The 14,870-nt window shown below is 39.2% G+C and overlaps 1 protein-coding gene across 3 annotated transcripts in view; it reads left to right on the top strand.

Annotated features, from left to right (window-relative positions):
• Positions 1 to 6,061: 6,061 nt before the first annotated feature.
• Positions 6,062 to 14,870, top strand: part of Kmt2c (lysine (K)-specific methyltransferase 2C) — a gene marked incomplete at its 5' end in the record, with an annotated part of 175,128 nt that continues 166,319 nt past the window's right edge. For all 3 annotated transcript variants that reach the window (XM_013504579.1, XM_013504577.1, XM_013504578.1), the window contains 1 exon segment: positions 6,062 to 6,150. In XM_013504579.1, coding sequence (XP_013360033.1) covers positions 6,062 to 6,150 — 89 coding nt within the window.

Here is a 14,870-nt window from a genome sequence, read left to right as displayed (position 1 = left end):
CTCTCTCTCTCTCTCTCTCTTTCTTTCATTCATTTCTTTCAAGACAGGTTCTTGCTGTGCGGTTCAGGCTGGCCTTGAACTCACAGTGAGCCTATTGTCTCAGCCTCCTGAGTGCTGGGATTACAGGCCTGCAATCCAGCATCTGGTGGATTCTTTGGTGTGTAAAAACTTTTTAATTTAATGTCATCCTGCAACCATTGATTGCAATATTTCTTTTGCAATCGGGGTTTGAGAACACTAGGTCTTATTTCTTCTAACTATAATTTAGTCTCATTTGAATGATATTTCTGGGTTTTAATGTTGCTTTTAGTAGGAGAGTGAGTTTGTCATTTACCCCTCCATCTTATCTACAACTAGAACCCCTTAATAATTTCTTTGGATTTTGTATGTATTTTAAAAGGGAAAGAGTGTATTTTTAGTTTCTTATTATCTGTTTGGTTTTGATGTGAAAATTTTATTTGCAAAACACAAGTGGTTGAATATTCTTCCCCTCTTAATTCTGTGAAACAAGTATATTTATATTTGTGATGGATGTGTTATTCTATGTTTTTGCTTGGTTGTGCTGTTAGTGTAATGCTAACTTTATAGAATGGTTTGGGAAGGATTTTCTTTTTTTATTTCCTAAAAGGTAATGTAGGCTTAATTTTTTTTTTTAAAGTTTGGTAGAGTTCACCAGCAAAGCCATCTGGTCTTGGTTTTCTGTTTTCTTTTTGGGAAAGCTTATAACTATAAATTCAGCTTTCTGATAGACATTGGGCTATTTACATTTTCTATTTCTAGTATTAGGTTGGTTTTGGTAACTCATGCCCTCCAAGGAATTTTACCATTTCATTTTTTTTTTTTTTGGATTTATTGGCATAATACTGCAGTATTTTCTTATTTTCTCAAACCCTTTCAGTTGGTGTTGGAGAGAGTGTGTGTGTGTGTGTGTGTGTGTGTTTGTGTGTGTTGTATTGGGAAATACGTCCAGAGCCTTTTCACTGAGCTGTAGCTCTAGCTTTTTATTTTTAATTTTGAGGCAGGATCTTGCTGAGTTGCCCAGGCTAGGTTTGAACTTGTGATCCTCTTGCTTCAAACTCCCAGAGTGCTGGGATTATAGGCATGCGTCATCTACCATGTTTCTTTCAGTTTTTATACTTGTAATTTTGATTTTTTTATACTTGTAATTTTGATCATTTTAGCCAGAGACCCGTTAATTTTATTATTTCAAAGAATCATCTTTTTGTTTAATTGAATTTTAAAAATAGTCTACTATTGCGTTTTTATATTACTGCTTTCTCCCTTCATCTGTTTCTTTTATTCTACTCTATATGGGTATGAATTGCCTATTTTATTCTATTTTTTATTATTGGGGTTTGGACCCAGGATGTTATACTAACCTACAAACTCAGCCCCTTTTAAAATTGTATTTTGAGGCTGGCCTTGAATTTGTGGCCATCTTGCCTCAGCCTCTCAAGCAGTTTGGATTACAGGCAAGTGCTAGCACATCATGCTGGCTTGTCCATTTTTTAATTCCTTAAGTGGAGGTTTAAGTTACTGAGTTGAGATCTTCCTTGTTTTCTAATATAACTATTTAAATTTGCTTCTGTTCGTTGCTTATTTAAATCTTACAAGTTGTGAAATACTGTTTTCACTGGCATCAGTTGAAGCTATTTTCTAGTTTGTGATTTCTTTCTTGACTAGTGGTATTAAGAATTATACTTACTAGCCAAATATTTTAATGTTTCATGTATCTTTTTCTTCAACAGTTTAATTCTGTTGTGGCCAGAACATACTGTGTGTGACTTTCAAGCACAGTTTAGGGGCTGTGTGCTTGAGAAGAGTGAATATTCTGTTGTCATTAGATGGAGTCTTAAGTGTCAGGACTTATTGCAGCCAGTAACAGTGCTAAAACTTCTGGCTTTCTTAAGCAGAGTTTTGCAGTTTTTGTGTGACTTTTAAGTTTCTCCTTCTCATTTTCATGTATTTTAAAGGTTTCTTATTAGGTACATACATATTTAGGGTGACTGCATACTAGATGAGCTGACGCTTTTATCATGAAATCTTTATTGTAACTATCACTCCTTGTTCTAGACGCTCTTCTGCCCAGCAGTGTGGTCATTGTAGTTTGCTTGCCTCTCCCTCCCTGCCCCTTCCTGTCTTTTTTGTTGTTGGTTTTTGTTTGATTTTTCTTTTGAGACAGTATCTTACTATGTAGCTCAGGCTGGCCTCCAATTCAGTGATCCTCCTGCCTGAATCTGGAGAGTGCTGGGATTGCAGGTGTGCGCCACCATGCTGGGCCCTTCCAGTTTTCCTTGTGGAAACATGGTCTCACAGTATAGTCCAAGAGAGCCTCAAACTCATGATCCTCCTGCCTTAGGGATGCTGGGATTATAGGCATGCACTATCATGCTAGATCCCTGGCTTTCTTTTGCTAAGTGTTGTAGTGTTTAAACTGCTTGCACTTTATGTGTGTGTGTATATGTTTAAATCTGCCTTCTGGTTCTTTGTTTTCTTATATCTGTCTTTTTCTTTTTTCTTTCTTGTTCTCTGTCTGTCTGTCTTTTTGAGACAGGGTCTCGCTCTGCAGTTCAGGCTGGCCTTGAGCTCACTTTGTAGCCCAGGCTGTTCTTGAACTCGCAGGGTTCCTCCTGCCTCAGCGTCCTGAGTGCTGAGATTACAGGTGTGCGCCCTGACACCCGGCATATTTTCTTCCTTCTTGTATGCCTACATTTGGCCAAAAAGCTGTGTATGTAATTTTTAGTCTGTTTTTGTTTTGTTTTGTTTTGTTTGTTTGTTGGTACTGGGAATTGGACTCGGGACCTCCTGCTTGCCAGGCAGGCCGCTATTCTGCTAAGCTATATCTCTGGCCCAGCCTGTTTTAAAATTAAGTAGTTACATGATTACACTAAGCATTTTAACTCCTTAGAGTTCATTTTAAAGTAACATTTTTTTTCAATTGAGATATAATATATCTCAGTACACTTTTAACTTTTTCTCTATGCTTTGAATATTTCTTGCTGTGCATGCTAGTTTTATATATTTCTTAATAGTTGCTGCATCCATTGTTTTTGCTTTAAGTAGGTAAGAAATTTAGAAGCGAGAAGAAAAGTCTTCTTACACATCCTGGTTTTCATTGGGTATTCTTATCCTTTTGTCAAAGAAGTTTCCCTGGTCTTGTAATAAGGCTTTGTTGGTGAAATAGTTCTTCCCTGTTGTTTTTAAGAATACCTGTTTGTTGCATTTTTGTTCAGTATCTACAAGATTTTTTCTCTGATTTTCCCCCAGCACTTTAAATGTTTTTACTTGTCTTCCAGCTCACAGATTCAGCTGAGATGTTTGCAGTCAGTGTACATTTGTTACTCTGTAAGGAATATGTATTTTCTTTGTGAATTTACAACGTTTTCTGTTTATTATTCTTTTTCAGCAGTTTGCATATAAAGTGCCTTATTGATGTGTGTTTATGCCTATCAGACAGTTTGCAAAATATACAGCTGTTATTTCACTAGTTTTCCTCTTTTCTTCCCTCTAACCCCAGCCTTGCCCTTGTTAGACAGGTTTCTGTTGTCCTAAGGGTACTGTGGCTCTATGGCTGTCATTTTTCAACCTGTGTTTTATTTTGAATAGTTTTAAAAAAAGGTCTTTAAGGTCAGTGAAATTTTCTTTTGCTGTTTCTAATTAGATGTTATCTTTATGTTACCTCAGTGAGCTCTGTTTTTATTTTCAGTACTTAAATGAAAGGGCTGAGGTAGAAAGGAAAAGCAAGAAAGACAAAAATTCAAAGAACTAAAAGAAATGGAGTTTATGTTGTCTTTTATAATTAGACTTCAGACTTACCTTAAAGACCTGAGAAGTATCACCATTATCTTATGCATTGAGAAATTAGTATTTGATTAGTCAGAACAGTCATGTATCAGAAGCCAGTGAGTAGCAATAAGAAAGAGATGAATGAAATACGAGAAATATGGAAAGAATATGATGTTTGGTAAGTTGGTCTGTTAGCCAGAAGGAAAAGAATTTCAGTCAGTTGCTGAATATAAGAAACGTGTTTTATTGACCTCCAAAGCAAGAGTAGAACAAATCAGAAGAGGAAAAAACAATGTAAAAACTAAAGTAAAAATTCTTGTTGAGGAGTAAAGTAACAGTGGGAGAGGGGAGGAGAAACGGGGATATGGAGAGGCTGGAAGGCAGACAGAAAGAGAACTGCAGTCTGCTCTCCAGGAAATAGTCACGAATACTCTAAATAGACACAACGAAACAATAAAGCTAAAACCCACATTAAATCAAAACACCAAGCAAGGTCAGTGGATAAACATCACCAACAAATTCAATCTAAAACGGGTTAGAAGAGACAAAGAAGGTCACTACATATGGTTTAATCAATGTCTGCAGCAGGCTGAGAGGGAGAGAAAATGCATAGTTAACAGAAAACATCAAAAGGTAAATGGACAAGCTCTGGGAAAAAAAATATAAAAATATAAATTTTCACAAAAAAAGGTAAATGGCTTGAACCTTGAAGTCATTATTTAATTACAGATTAATTCACCCAGAGAACATAACTCAACAGGAATTTATGGTACATAGTTTTTTTTTTTTTTTTTTTGGGTCTGGGGATCAAACTTAGGGCCTCACATGTGCTAGGTGAGTGCTTTATCAGTGAGCTACACCCTCATTTTTTTTGGGTGGTGGTATCAGGAATCCAACTCAGGACTTTGCATTTGCTAGGCAGGCATTGTGCTGCTGAGCTATATCCTTGGCCCCCAAATTCATGTTATATAAAACAAACATTTTTACACAAGAGCAAAGACATTGATAACTGATCATAATGGGAGCTTGCATATGGTGCTTTCAGAAACTGATAGACAGAATAGCACAGTTCAAAGCACTTTAAACAAGTATCTGAATAACTTTTTAGCAGGCATTGGTAGGTCACTCTACTGGTCCTCCTTGTATCTGATTCTGCTCAAACAAAGGAATAAATATGTCAAGAATCCCTTGGTTTAGGAACCTGGGACCAGTATAAGCACTAAGGACAGAGAGATAAAATTCCTGAAATAACAACATGATTTTTAACAATGGGGAGAGAACATAGGAAATTAAGGAAATATTATAGAAGCAATTTTTACTTTTAATCATTTATAATTCTTCATAATTATGAATACAACAAAATGACAGGAAGAAAAAAACAAAAGAGTCACCAATACGGAAGGAGTTGAATGATAGTAAACACAATAGTCCACACATTTCAGTAAGTGAATGTCAATGTTAATGGCCTCAACTATGCAGTTAAAAGGCACGGACTGGCAGACTAGATCAAAATATGGAACCCAACAGTCTGTTGCATTCAAGAAACTTATTTAATGCAAAAGATATTCATACGCTAAATAAAAATTAAAGAGTGGTAACTATATGCACCAGAACCTCCAAAACAAGTAAGGGTAGCAATTTTAATCTCAGACATAGTAAACTTCAGCCCCTCCTCCCCTGCCCATTTATAAGGCTTTGTTTCTATGTTTTCCTTCTTTTTTTTTTTTGAAAAAATTTTTCCCCTTACTCTACTCTTGTTACCCTCCTCATTTGGACATTTTCTTCCTATTTCATAATGGCTATTATACATTTTGGTCCATATTTATATTTTTGGTTTCTTACACCAGAGAAACAATGGGTATATGAAACATGTGTCTGATTTATTTCATTTAAGAGTATGGTCTCCAGTGCATCCATTTACCTAGAAATGTCTAAGGCTTATCCTTCTTTAGGCTGCCATCTTTTAAATAGTGCAGTAGTTTAAAGCTCTGAAATTATCTGACTGTTCCTTTGTCCAGAACGAGGAGTACTTCAAGAAATGAGTTGTGACAACACAAATATATTAACTGGGTCTGTCCTTACATTTACGGTAAAAGAAGGGCTTAGTTTAAGGGAAAAAATGGCTGTGAAGGCAATTATTCACTGTTTGATATGGCAAAATGCTGGCGAATGCTTAAATTATTTTGTTAACCTTCCAGTTGTGCTCTATGTGGAGTGTAAATACTGTGTGGCTTTAACACTCAACATTTAAATATATGTATTTCTCTCTTTGTAGGCCTCGAAGTAGAGGAAAAACTGCAGTGGAAGATGAAGATAGCATGGATGGGTTGGAGACAACAGAAACAGAAAATACTGTGGAAACAGGTACCCTGAAACTTGGGGAGAGTTAAAAACAGTGTGCACGGCGGCATGCACTCACATGTGCACTACATCGGGCACATGTAGCAGAGTTCTGAGCTGGCGTTTACTTACCGCCCAAATTCTAAAGTTCCCATCTGCCTACATAGTTCTTTTTTTTTTTTTTTTTTTTGGTTTTTCTCCGGTACTGGGAACTGAACTCATGACCTTGCGCTTGCCAGGCAGGCGCTTTTGCTGCTGAGCTAAATCCCCAGCCCCAACCTACATAGTTCGATAGCAAGCCGCAACGTGAGAAACTTGAGTTATGTTTATGAATATGTGTTTTTATCACAGCACAATTAAAACTTGAAGAAACCATAATTCTAGGCCATTAGAACAGTGACTCAGTATATTTCTGGCTTCTGAACCTCAACTGTTGAAAGCATATTTGGTTGGATATGTATGTAGAAGAGGAAAGGTTTCATTAACAAATAATGTGAAATACTGAGTTAAAAAAGTAGTTTCTGGTCTGTTAGACTTCTAGGTGCTTTCAGTAAGCTCATGTGTACCATGCATCTGCAGAAGGCAGGTAGATTGGGTTGTTCAAAATTTGCAGGTTAGCCTGGTGTGGTGGTGCATGCCTGTAATTCCAGCACTTGGGAGGCTGAGGCAGGAGGATCCTTGTGAGCGCAAAGCCAGCCTGAACTGCATAGCGAGACCCTGTCTCAAAACGACCCCCCCAAAAAAAATTTACCGAAGGTTAATGGGCTACTAAGTTGTCAAAGGGTCTGAGTTGTGTGCTGTTTTTAGAGGACAATCTCTCTCTGATGATATTTGTAACAGTTTTGGGTAGGATTTGAACATCGTGTTAGGCTTTTTTTCTGAAGTTGGAGAGCATCTTGATGCTTATAGAATGCCTTACAATTTTTGGAGAAAAGTTAAAAATTGCTTTATCTGAAAATGCTTTATGGTTGTTGCATATGCTTTAGGTATAATTATAGCTGTAATTCTTGGAAAAGCTTTCAGTAGTTTGCAATTCCCATACTCGTTTCTGATAGAGTCTAGTTAGAGTAACAAAGTGAAGCTTGGAAGTTCAAAACTCTTAAATTCACCCTTTCATTATCACATTACTGTAGACCTGAATTTATGTAAACTCTGTTGGTTCTTTTTGGTAGTTTTTTTTTTTTTTTTTTTTTGCTACTGTACGCAGTAATTTATTAGGAAAAAGTCTTTCTGAAGACTTTTAGTCTTTAGTTTCAATATAATGATTACTTACAAACTGCTCTACAACAGTCTATCAGATGATGTCCTCTAGAAGAGTTAAGTGTCTGCCTCCTTTGACCTTCACCCTCCCTTCCGTTTCCCTCCTTCTTACCCTCCCTGTGGGGTCCCAGGCTGTCCCACTAAGCTGCCTCCTTACCCTTTAGGGTTTTTTTAATTTTGAGACAGTCTTCCCTGAGTCACTAAATTGCCTAGGCTGGATTTGAATTTACAGTCCTCCTGCCTCAGAGTCTCAGAATTATAGGCACACATGCCATGTCCACCCAGCACCTGCCTATTTTAGTCTCCTGTGCTTTTTTTTTCTTACACTTTTTGATAACCTCTTCGGTATCCTGATCTTTCAGCTTCCTGATTTTTTTCAAAAATTCTTGTCTCTATTCCTTCCCACTCACTTTTATAGTCATACTTTACCCTTTGTCACTGTGCGGGGTCACTAAGACAATTGCTGTTTCTTGTCCAGAAATCTCAGTTTAACCATCTTACCTCTTCTTTTTCTTTTTTCTTTTTTTTGTTTTTGGTTTTTCTCCGGTACTGGGAACCGAACTCACGACCTTGCGCTTGCCAGGCAGGCGCTTTTTGCCGCTGAGCTAAATCCCCAGCCCCTTCTTACCTCTTCTTTTTCCAGCTTTTCTCCTAATACAGATACAGAAACAGACAGACACACTTGAGCTGTATGGAGGCCTCCAGTTCAGTGATCTTGTCAGTGGCCGCTAACTCCTTTTCCAGCCCAGGTCCTGTGAACGATCATGGTAGTCATTCTTTTGGACACCTTCATCTCTTCCAGCCGCCCAGGTTTTATATTCTAACAGCTGAACATGGCTGTAGAAAAAACATGTACTCTTACTAGCTTGTTTCATTTTAAGTCTGTGACCTTAAATCTTAATCTCAAGTGGATGGTTCTTGCTGTTTTCCATTCATTCTTGCCTTTACTTAAAATTTCTCCTTCTATTATTGACAGTGATTATTTTATCACTTTCTCTTTGCTTTTTAAACCTCTAATACCTCCACCCATTTTTTTTTTTTTCCCCTTCATCTGATGATCTTTCACCCACCTTCAAATCTTCTGCCTTTACCTTTACATTTTTGCCTGAATGCTCCACTTTTCCTCCTGGTAAAATGGGGTTGAGAGTCTGCATCTGTCTGAGGCCAACTCCTCTGCTTGTGTTCTGGATTACACTTTTTACCTTCAACTGTTGTGAGCTTAAGGTTTGCTTTCTTTTTTTTCCCTCATTGTTAGGAATTTCCCCATCTCAGTGAATCCCTCTGTTAGCATATAAATGCGTTATTAAACACAAATGATCTTCCTTGTTTAGACATTCTCTCTTGGCTACTGTACAGTAGACTTGGTATGAAATCCTTGAGTTTTGATTTCTACTTGCTGCTTATTTTTAACCATTTTGTCATGAATATGCTCTAATCAAAGTTTCTTCCTCTATCCCCCGCCCTAGTACCGGGGATCGAACTCACAACCTTGCGCTTGCTGGGCAGGCGCTGTGCCACTGCGCTAAATCCCCAGCCCCTCTTCCTCTTCCTCTAATGAAATCATTCTTGTCAATTTGCCAGCAGTCGCATGTTGCCTGCACTGGCCTTTGGTTTTCAGTTTCTTAACCATTCTTTTCAGGCAGCTGACCAGTCTCAGGAGTAAAACTTAATTTTTTCTTTACTTTTGGGACACCATAGTCTCTTGGTTATTCTTCCTCCTCACCAGTATTTTTTCATTCTTTTTTCTCATTTTCTTATGCATCACATGGTCTTAGTTCAGTGGCTTTTTATATTAACTGTGTACAGGTGTCTAAAATTGTATTACCAACTTTTAAAAGATCATTTTTTAACGGATGTATAAAATGTGAAAAGTGTGCATACTAATGGGGTACTAGTACTAGCTCAGGAGCTTTTTTTTTAAAGCTCAGGAGCTTTTAATACAACTTTATCTTCGGCTTGCTTTTTTTTTTTTTTTTTTTCCCTTGGCTTGCTTTTTAACAACCCTTCATAGATTTTTTTTTTTAGGGGGAGGACTGTGGTTCTTTTTATTTTATTCAGAGACAGGGTCTAGCTCAGTCTCCCAGGCTGAGCCCACCTCCTGTCCCAGCCTCCTGAGAAACTGGGATTGCAGACATGTGCTACCTTGCCCAACTTTTCTTAGATACAAAAGAGGGTCTCATTTTAATATGTCGCGGAACTTACTGTTATTCTGAAGCCACCTCCTCTTCCAGTGTTCGTCTCTTGGTGAATATATGGCTAAGGCTCAAAGCAGGGAGTCTTTTATTGATTTCACATCCTTAAAATCTAGCCCACTAGCTGGGTGTGGTGGCACATGGCTATAATGCCAGCACTTGGGAGAGTGAAGCAGGAGTATCACCTAGAGTCAAGGCCAGCCTGAACTGCACAGTGAGACCTTGTCTCCACCCCCACCACCCCCAGTGTAGCCTATCAAAAGTCTTTCAGACTTTACCTTCACAGTACATGGGGTGATTTTAAAAAATATGGTGACTATTTAATATTTAAAAAAATTATTACAGTAAAAGGCATGTGGCCATTAATCTTCAAAATCCTCTCCCCGGCTTTGAACACACTTAGCCAGTAATCCTTGCCACTGCCTGAAGTAGTTCTGGAAGTCCACTTTCTAGAGTCTTTATGAGATGGAATTAAAAAGTCTGTTGAATGCTGCTGAATACCTTTTAACAAGAAGGCTGGAAGCACTATGGCGCATCCTTATCCACCTTACTCACTGGATCTGGCCCTGTGATTTCTGGCTCTTCCCCGAAGTTAAACTGACCATGGCAGGTAAATGTTTTGAGTGGATTCAGGATGTCGAGGCAGCCACAGGACGTCGAGGCAGCCACAATAGTACAACTAAAGACACGAAAGTGGACTTCCAGAACTGGTTCAGTGAGTGGCAAGAACGATGGGATGGGGGTTCACAGTAAGGGAAAGTATTACGAGGGGGATTAAAGGGAAGTGTCTTTTTTTTTTTTTTTTTGAGACAGGGTCTTGCTGTATAGCTCAGGCTCGCTTTGAGCTCAGTATGTAGCTCAGGCTGTCCTTGAACTTCCAGTGATCCTCCTGCCTCAGCCTCCCAAGTGCTGGGATTACAGGCGTGCGCCCCCATGCCTGCCTAGGACACTGTGTCTTTTACTATGATATTTTTTATTTTTCTGTAAGCACATACCATATTTTTTGATCATACTTGCACACCTTAAATTTGGGCTACTTTCTTCTGTGTTGTTGTTATTCCACAGCTTTCCACCACCACTTGGTGCTTGGTTGCTTGCTTTCTTTCTCTCTTTCTCTCTTTTTCTTTCTTTCTTTCTTTCTTTCTTTCTTTCTTTCTTTCTTTCTTTCTTTCTTTCTTTCTCTCTCTCTCTCTCTCTCTCTTTCTTTCTTTCTTTCTTTCTTTCTCTCTCTCTCTCTCTCTCTCTTTCTTTCTTTCTTTCTTTCTTTTTTTCTTTTGTCTTTTTGAGACAGGGTCTCTTCTCTGTATGTTGTTTTTTGTTTTGGTTTTTCAGACAGGGTCACACTGCACAGTTCAGGCTGGCCTTGAGCTCACTTTGTAGCCCAGGCTGGCCTCGAGCTCACAATGATCCTCCTGCCTCAGCCTCCTGAATGCTGGGTCTGGCAAAGATTTTGGTTTTGGTTTTTTTTTTTTTTTTGGTACCAGGAGTTGAACTCAACAACCTTGCGGGCTTGCCAGGCAGGTGCTGTGCTGCTGAGCTACATCCCTGGCCCTGCATTTTTTTCCATGTGAAAACTTGAATGAAGTGTTACTTACTTGAAGAGAAGAGAAACTGTTTTTTCCCTTGAGAATCATATAAGTCAGTCTTTGCAAACTTGTTTTAACTTATTATAATTAAGCATAACCAAGTTAATTGTAGTTAAATGTTTCTTTTCTAGGGTTCAGTTTATAATAGTTTGACTAGTGGGAGCCCTTTGTTAGTTTGCTTGCTTCTGAATCCTCTTAAATATCATCTCAGAACTTTTCAGAGCTGTTGCTTTTGAGGTCCATCTTTAATTCTCCCTGCCCTCACTTACGAAATTAGCTACCTAAGGAGTGTTGACTCTTATAGCGGGGAAATAGTATTGAAGACAAAAACATCTAGTGTCTTGACATGCACATTATACTGTTCCTGTTGAGCATTAGGCCACTTTGTGGTCGATACACTGGTAATGAAATAGAAGTGACAGTGTATATACATGCTTACAAACGTGTGCACTGATGCAGTTTACCTGTGGGATAATTTTTAAAGTCTTTGTTTTAAAATTTTTGTTTTATTAATATATTTTATTTGGCATTTTATTTATATATATTTAAGTTGACAATAGTAACTGTATTTATGGAGTACAGTGTTCAATACACATGTATAATGTATAATGCTCAGATCAGGGTCATTAACATACTCTTACCACCTTAGACACATGTCCTCTCTTCGTGTTGGGGACTTTTAAAATCCTGTCAGCTGTTTTGAAATACTCAGTTTTTGTCTGTTGTGCGTACCGAATACTAGGAGTTATCCTACCTACCTGCCTCCCTGTGTCCATTAACCATGATCTCTCTAGCCCTCCTTCCCTCCACCCTTCCCAGGCTCTGGTCAGCTACTATTTTCTACTTTCTTTGTTTTTTTTTTTGAGATAGGGTCTCTCTACGTAGGGCCTTGAACTCACTATATGTAGCCTTGGCTGGCTTCAAACTCATACTGCAGCTTCCTGAGTGCTGGGGTTACAGCTGTGGACTGTCCTGACCAGCATATTCTCTACTTTTTTTGAGTAATGTTAACTCCCACATATAAGTGAGAACATGTATAAGGCCCTGACTCCTCGAGGTCCAGAGGAGTTTATAAATTGTAATTCCAGGGAAAAATTACTGGAATTCTTGGGAGTAAATTCCAGTCCATCACTTCCAGTGCAGTCCATGGTGAGAATAAAGAGACACAAGCGTATCTGCAGTTGTGGGGAGCCAAGGGAGTCCAAGTCCAGGCGGAACGAAGGCAGCCTGAACAAAGGCCACGACTCAGGACCAAACCCGGTTTTATTAGTTTGTGAAGAGGGGAGTGGCTGGAGGTGGAGTGACTGTGAGAGTGGCAGGAACTGTGTGAGTGCTGTGAGCTGGCCAGGTAGGTGGCACAGTGTCATCTCTGCGATATGCAGAGAGAGGTCTGCGGGAAGAGTACCGATTCTGGGAACCGGTAGCCCCTAAGTTTGGAAGAGTCTACTTAACACAGGTGGAGGAAGTAGCTTGTGTTTTAAGTCGGCTGCTTCAGTGCTGATGCAGAGTTTCATTGCCCTGGGACATCTCTGCCTCTGTCTTCAGGCTCCACTTCAGTCAACAGCGTCGTCTTCTTGTCTTTGGCCTAGCTGATGCTTAGTAGGAGGGAGCTGTAAGCCTGGCTTCCCAGACCTGTTCTTTGCTCCAAAGGCTACACTTAGTGCCTTGCTAGAGCCATTTGCATTGCCTAAAACCAGTTGAGGGGCTTGAGCATCTCCCTAGCCTGCTCTGCGCATATCAGCACAGAGGAGTAGGGCAGAGGTGAGCCAAAATGGAAGCAATTGTCTTTCCGAGCTGTTCAGTGGTCCTCCACAAGTGTGTAGTATTTGTGCCACTTAACACAGTATCCTCCGGTTCCATCCACATTGCTGCCAATGACAGAATTTCTTTTTTATAACTAAATAATACTCTGTTGTATATACCATCACATTTTCTTTATCCATTCATCCATGGAAGAATAGCTCGGTTGATTCCATACTGAGGCTATTGTGAAAAATGCTGCAGTAAAAGTGCTGGTGCCCCTTTCTCTCTGATATACTGACTTCATTTCCTTTGGGTTATGTAACCAGTAGTGAGATTACTGGATTTTATGGTAATCATATTTCTCGTGTGTGTGTGTGTGTGTGTGTGTGTGTGTATGTGTGTGTTTTGAGACAGGGTATTGCTATGTAGTTCAGGCTGACCTTGAACTTACTATGTAGCCTAGGCTGGCCTCCAACTCATGGTGATCCTCCTACCTCAGACTCCTGAGTGCATGTACCACCAGGCCCATGTCGTCATTTCTTGTTTTTTTGAGGCACCTTCATACTGTTCTCCATAGTGGCAGCTCTACTTTACATTCCCACCAACAGTGTATGAAAGTTCTTTCTCTTCTTGGCAGCGTTTGTTATTCTTTGTATTTTTTTAAATAGCCATTTTACTGGAGTAAGAGAGTATCTCATTGTGGTTTGCCAGACCAGTGTACCAAAATATTTCCTGTATATTTTCTTCTAATAGTTTTGAAGTTTCAGTTTTTATTTATTTATTTTTTAAGGTTTTATATTTTAAGTCTTTGACTCATGTAAGTGGATTTTTGAATATTGTTAGAGATAGGAGCCTACTTTCTTATGCATATATACAGTTTTTTTCAGTACCATTTATTGAAGAAACTTTTCTCTAGTGTATATCCTTGCTGGCTGTTGAAACTCCGCTGACTGTAGACGCATGAATTTATTTCTAGTTTCTCTATGCTGTTCTTTTGGCCTACAGTTGTTTCGGTTATTACAGCCCTTTCTCCCTTCCCTTTCCTTTCTGTCCCCCTCCCCTCTGCTCCCTTCCTTCTTCCCTTCTTCCTGTTGACTCTAGGGATTCTTTAGAGACAGGGTGTCACTAAATTGCCCAGGCTAGGCTGGAATTGCTGATCTCTTGCTGCAGTAGTTTGAGGGGTTAGGGTTATAGGTATCTGCCACTGCGTCCAGCTTGTAGTGTTCTGAAATGTGTATTGTAGTGCTTCCAGATTGCTTTGGCTGTTCAAGGTCTTTTGTGGTTCCATACAGATTTGTGATTTTTTTTTTCTAATTCTGTGAAGAACATCATTGCTATTTTGGTAGGAGTTGTGTTGAATCTGTAGACTGCTTAAGTAGTATGGATATTTTAACATTATTTTGGTCTATGAACAAGCAGTGTATTTTTCCATTTTGCGGGAGGATCCCTTTCAGTTTCATTCACCAGTGCTTTGTAATTTTCCTTACAGAGAATCATTCATTTTTTTGCTTAAATTTATTCCTAGGTATTTTGTTACTATTTTTATAGCCACTGTGAATAAGGTTGAATTCTTGATTTCTTTCTGAGCAATTTCATTATTGGTATAGAAAAAAAAAGCTACTGACTTTTGTATGTTGATTTTATACCCAGTGACCTTATTAAATTTATGAGTTCTAAGAGTTTTTTGGTGGACTTTTTAGGATTTTTTTCTTTCTTTTTTTTTGAGACAGGGTCTCGCTGTGCAGTTCAAGCTGGCCTTGAGCTCACTTTGCAACCCAGACTGCTCTCGAACTCGCAGGGATCCTCCTGCCTCAGCCTCCTCCTGAGTGCTGGGATTATAGGGGCCACCATGCCCGCCTCTCCCTCCCTCCCTCCCTCCCTTCCTCCCTTCCTCCCTTCCTCCCCTCCTCCCTTCCTCCCTTCCTCCCTTCCTCCCTTCCTCCCTTCCTCCCTTCCTCCCTTC

Source organism: Chinchilla lanigera, unplaced genomic scaffold, assembly GCF_000276665.1.
Source record: "Chinchilla lanigera isolate Chin_1 unplaced genomic scaffold, ChiLan1.0 scaffold00090, whole genome shotgun sequence".
Classification (NCBI taxonomy): domain Eukaryota; kingdom Metazoa; phylum Chordata; class Mammalia; order Rodentia; family Chinchillidae; genus Chinchilla; species Chinchilla lanigera.
The sequence above is the reverse complement of the archived record's forward strand: the minus strand, read 5'-3'. Positions and strand labels throughout refer to the sequence as shown.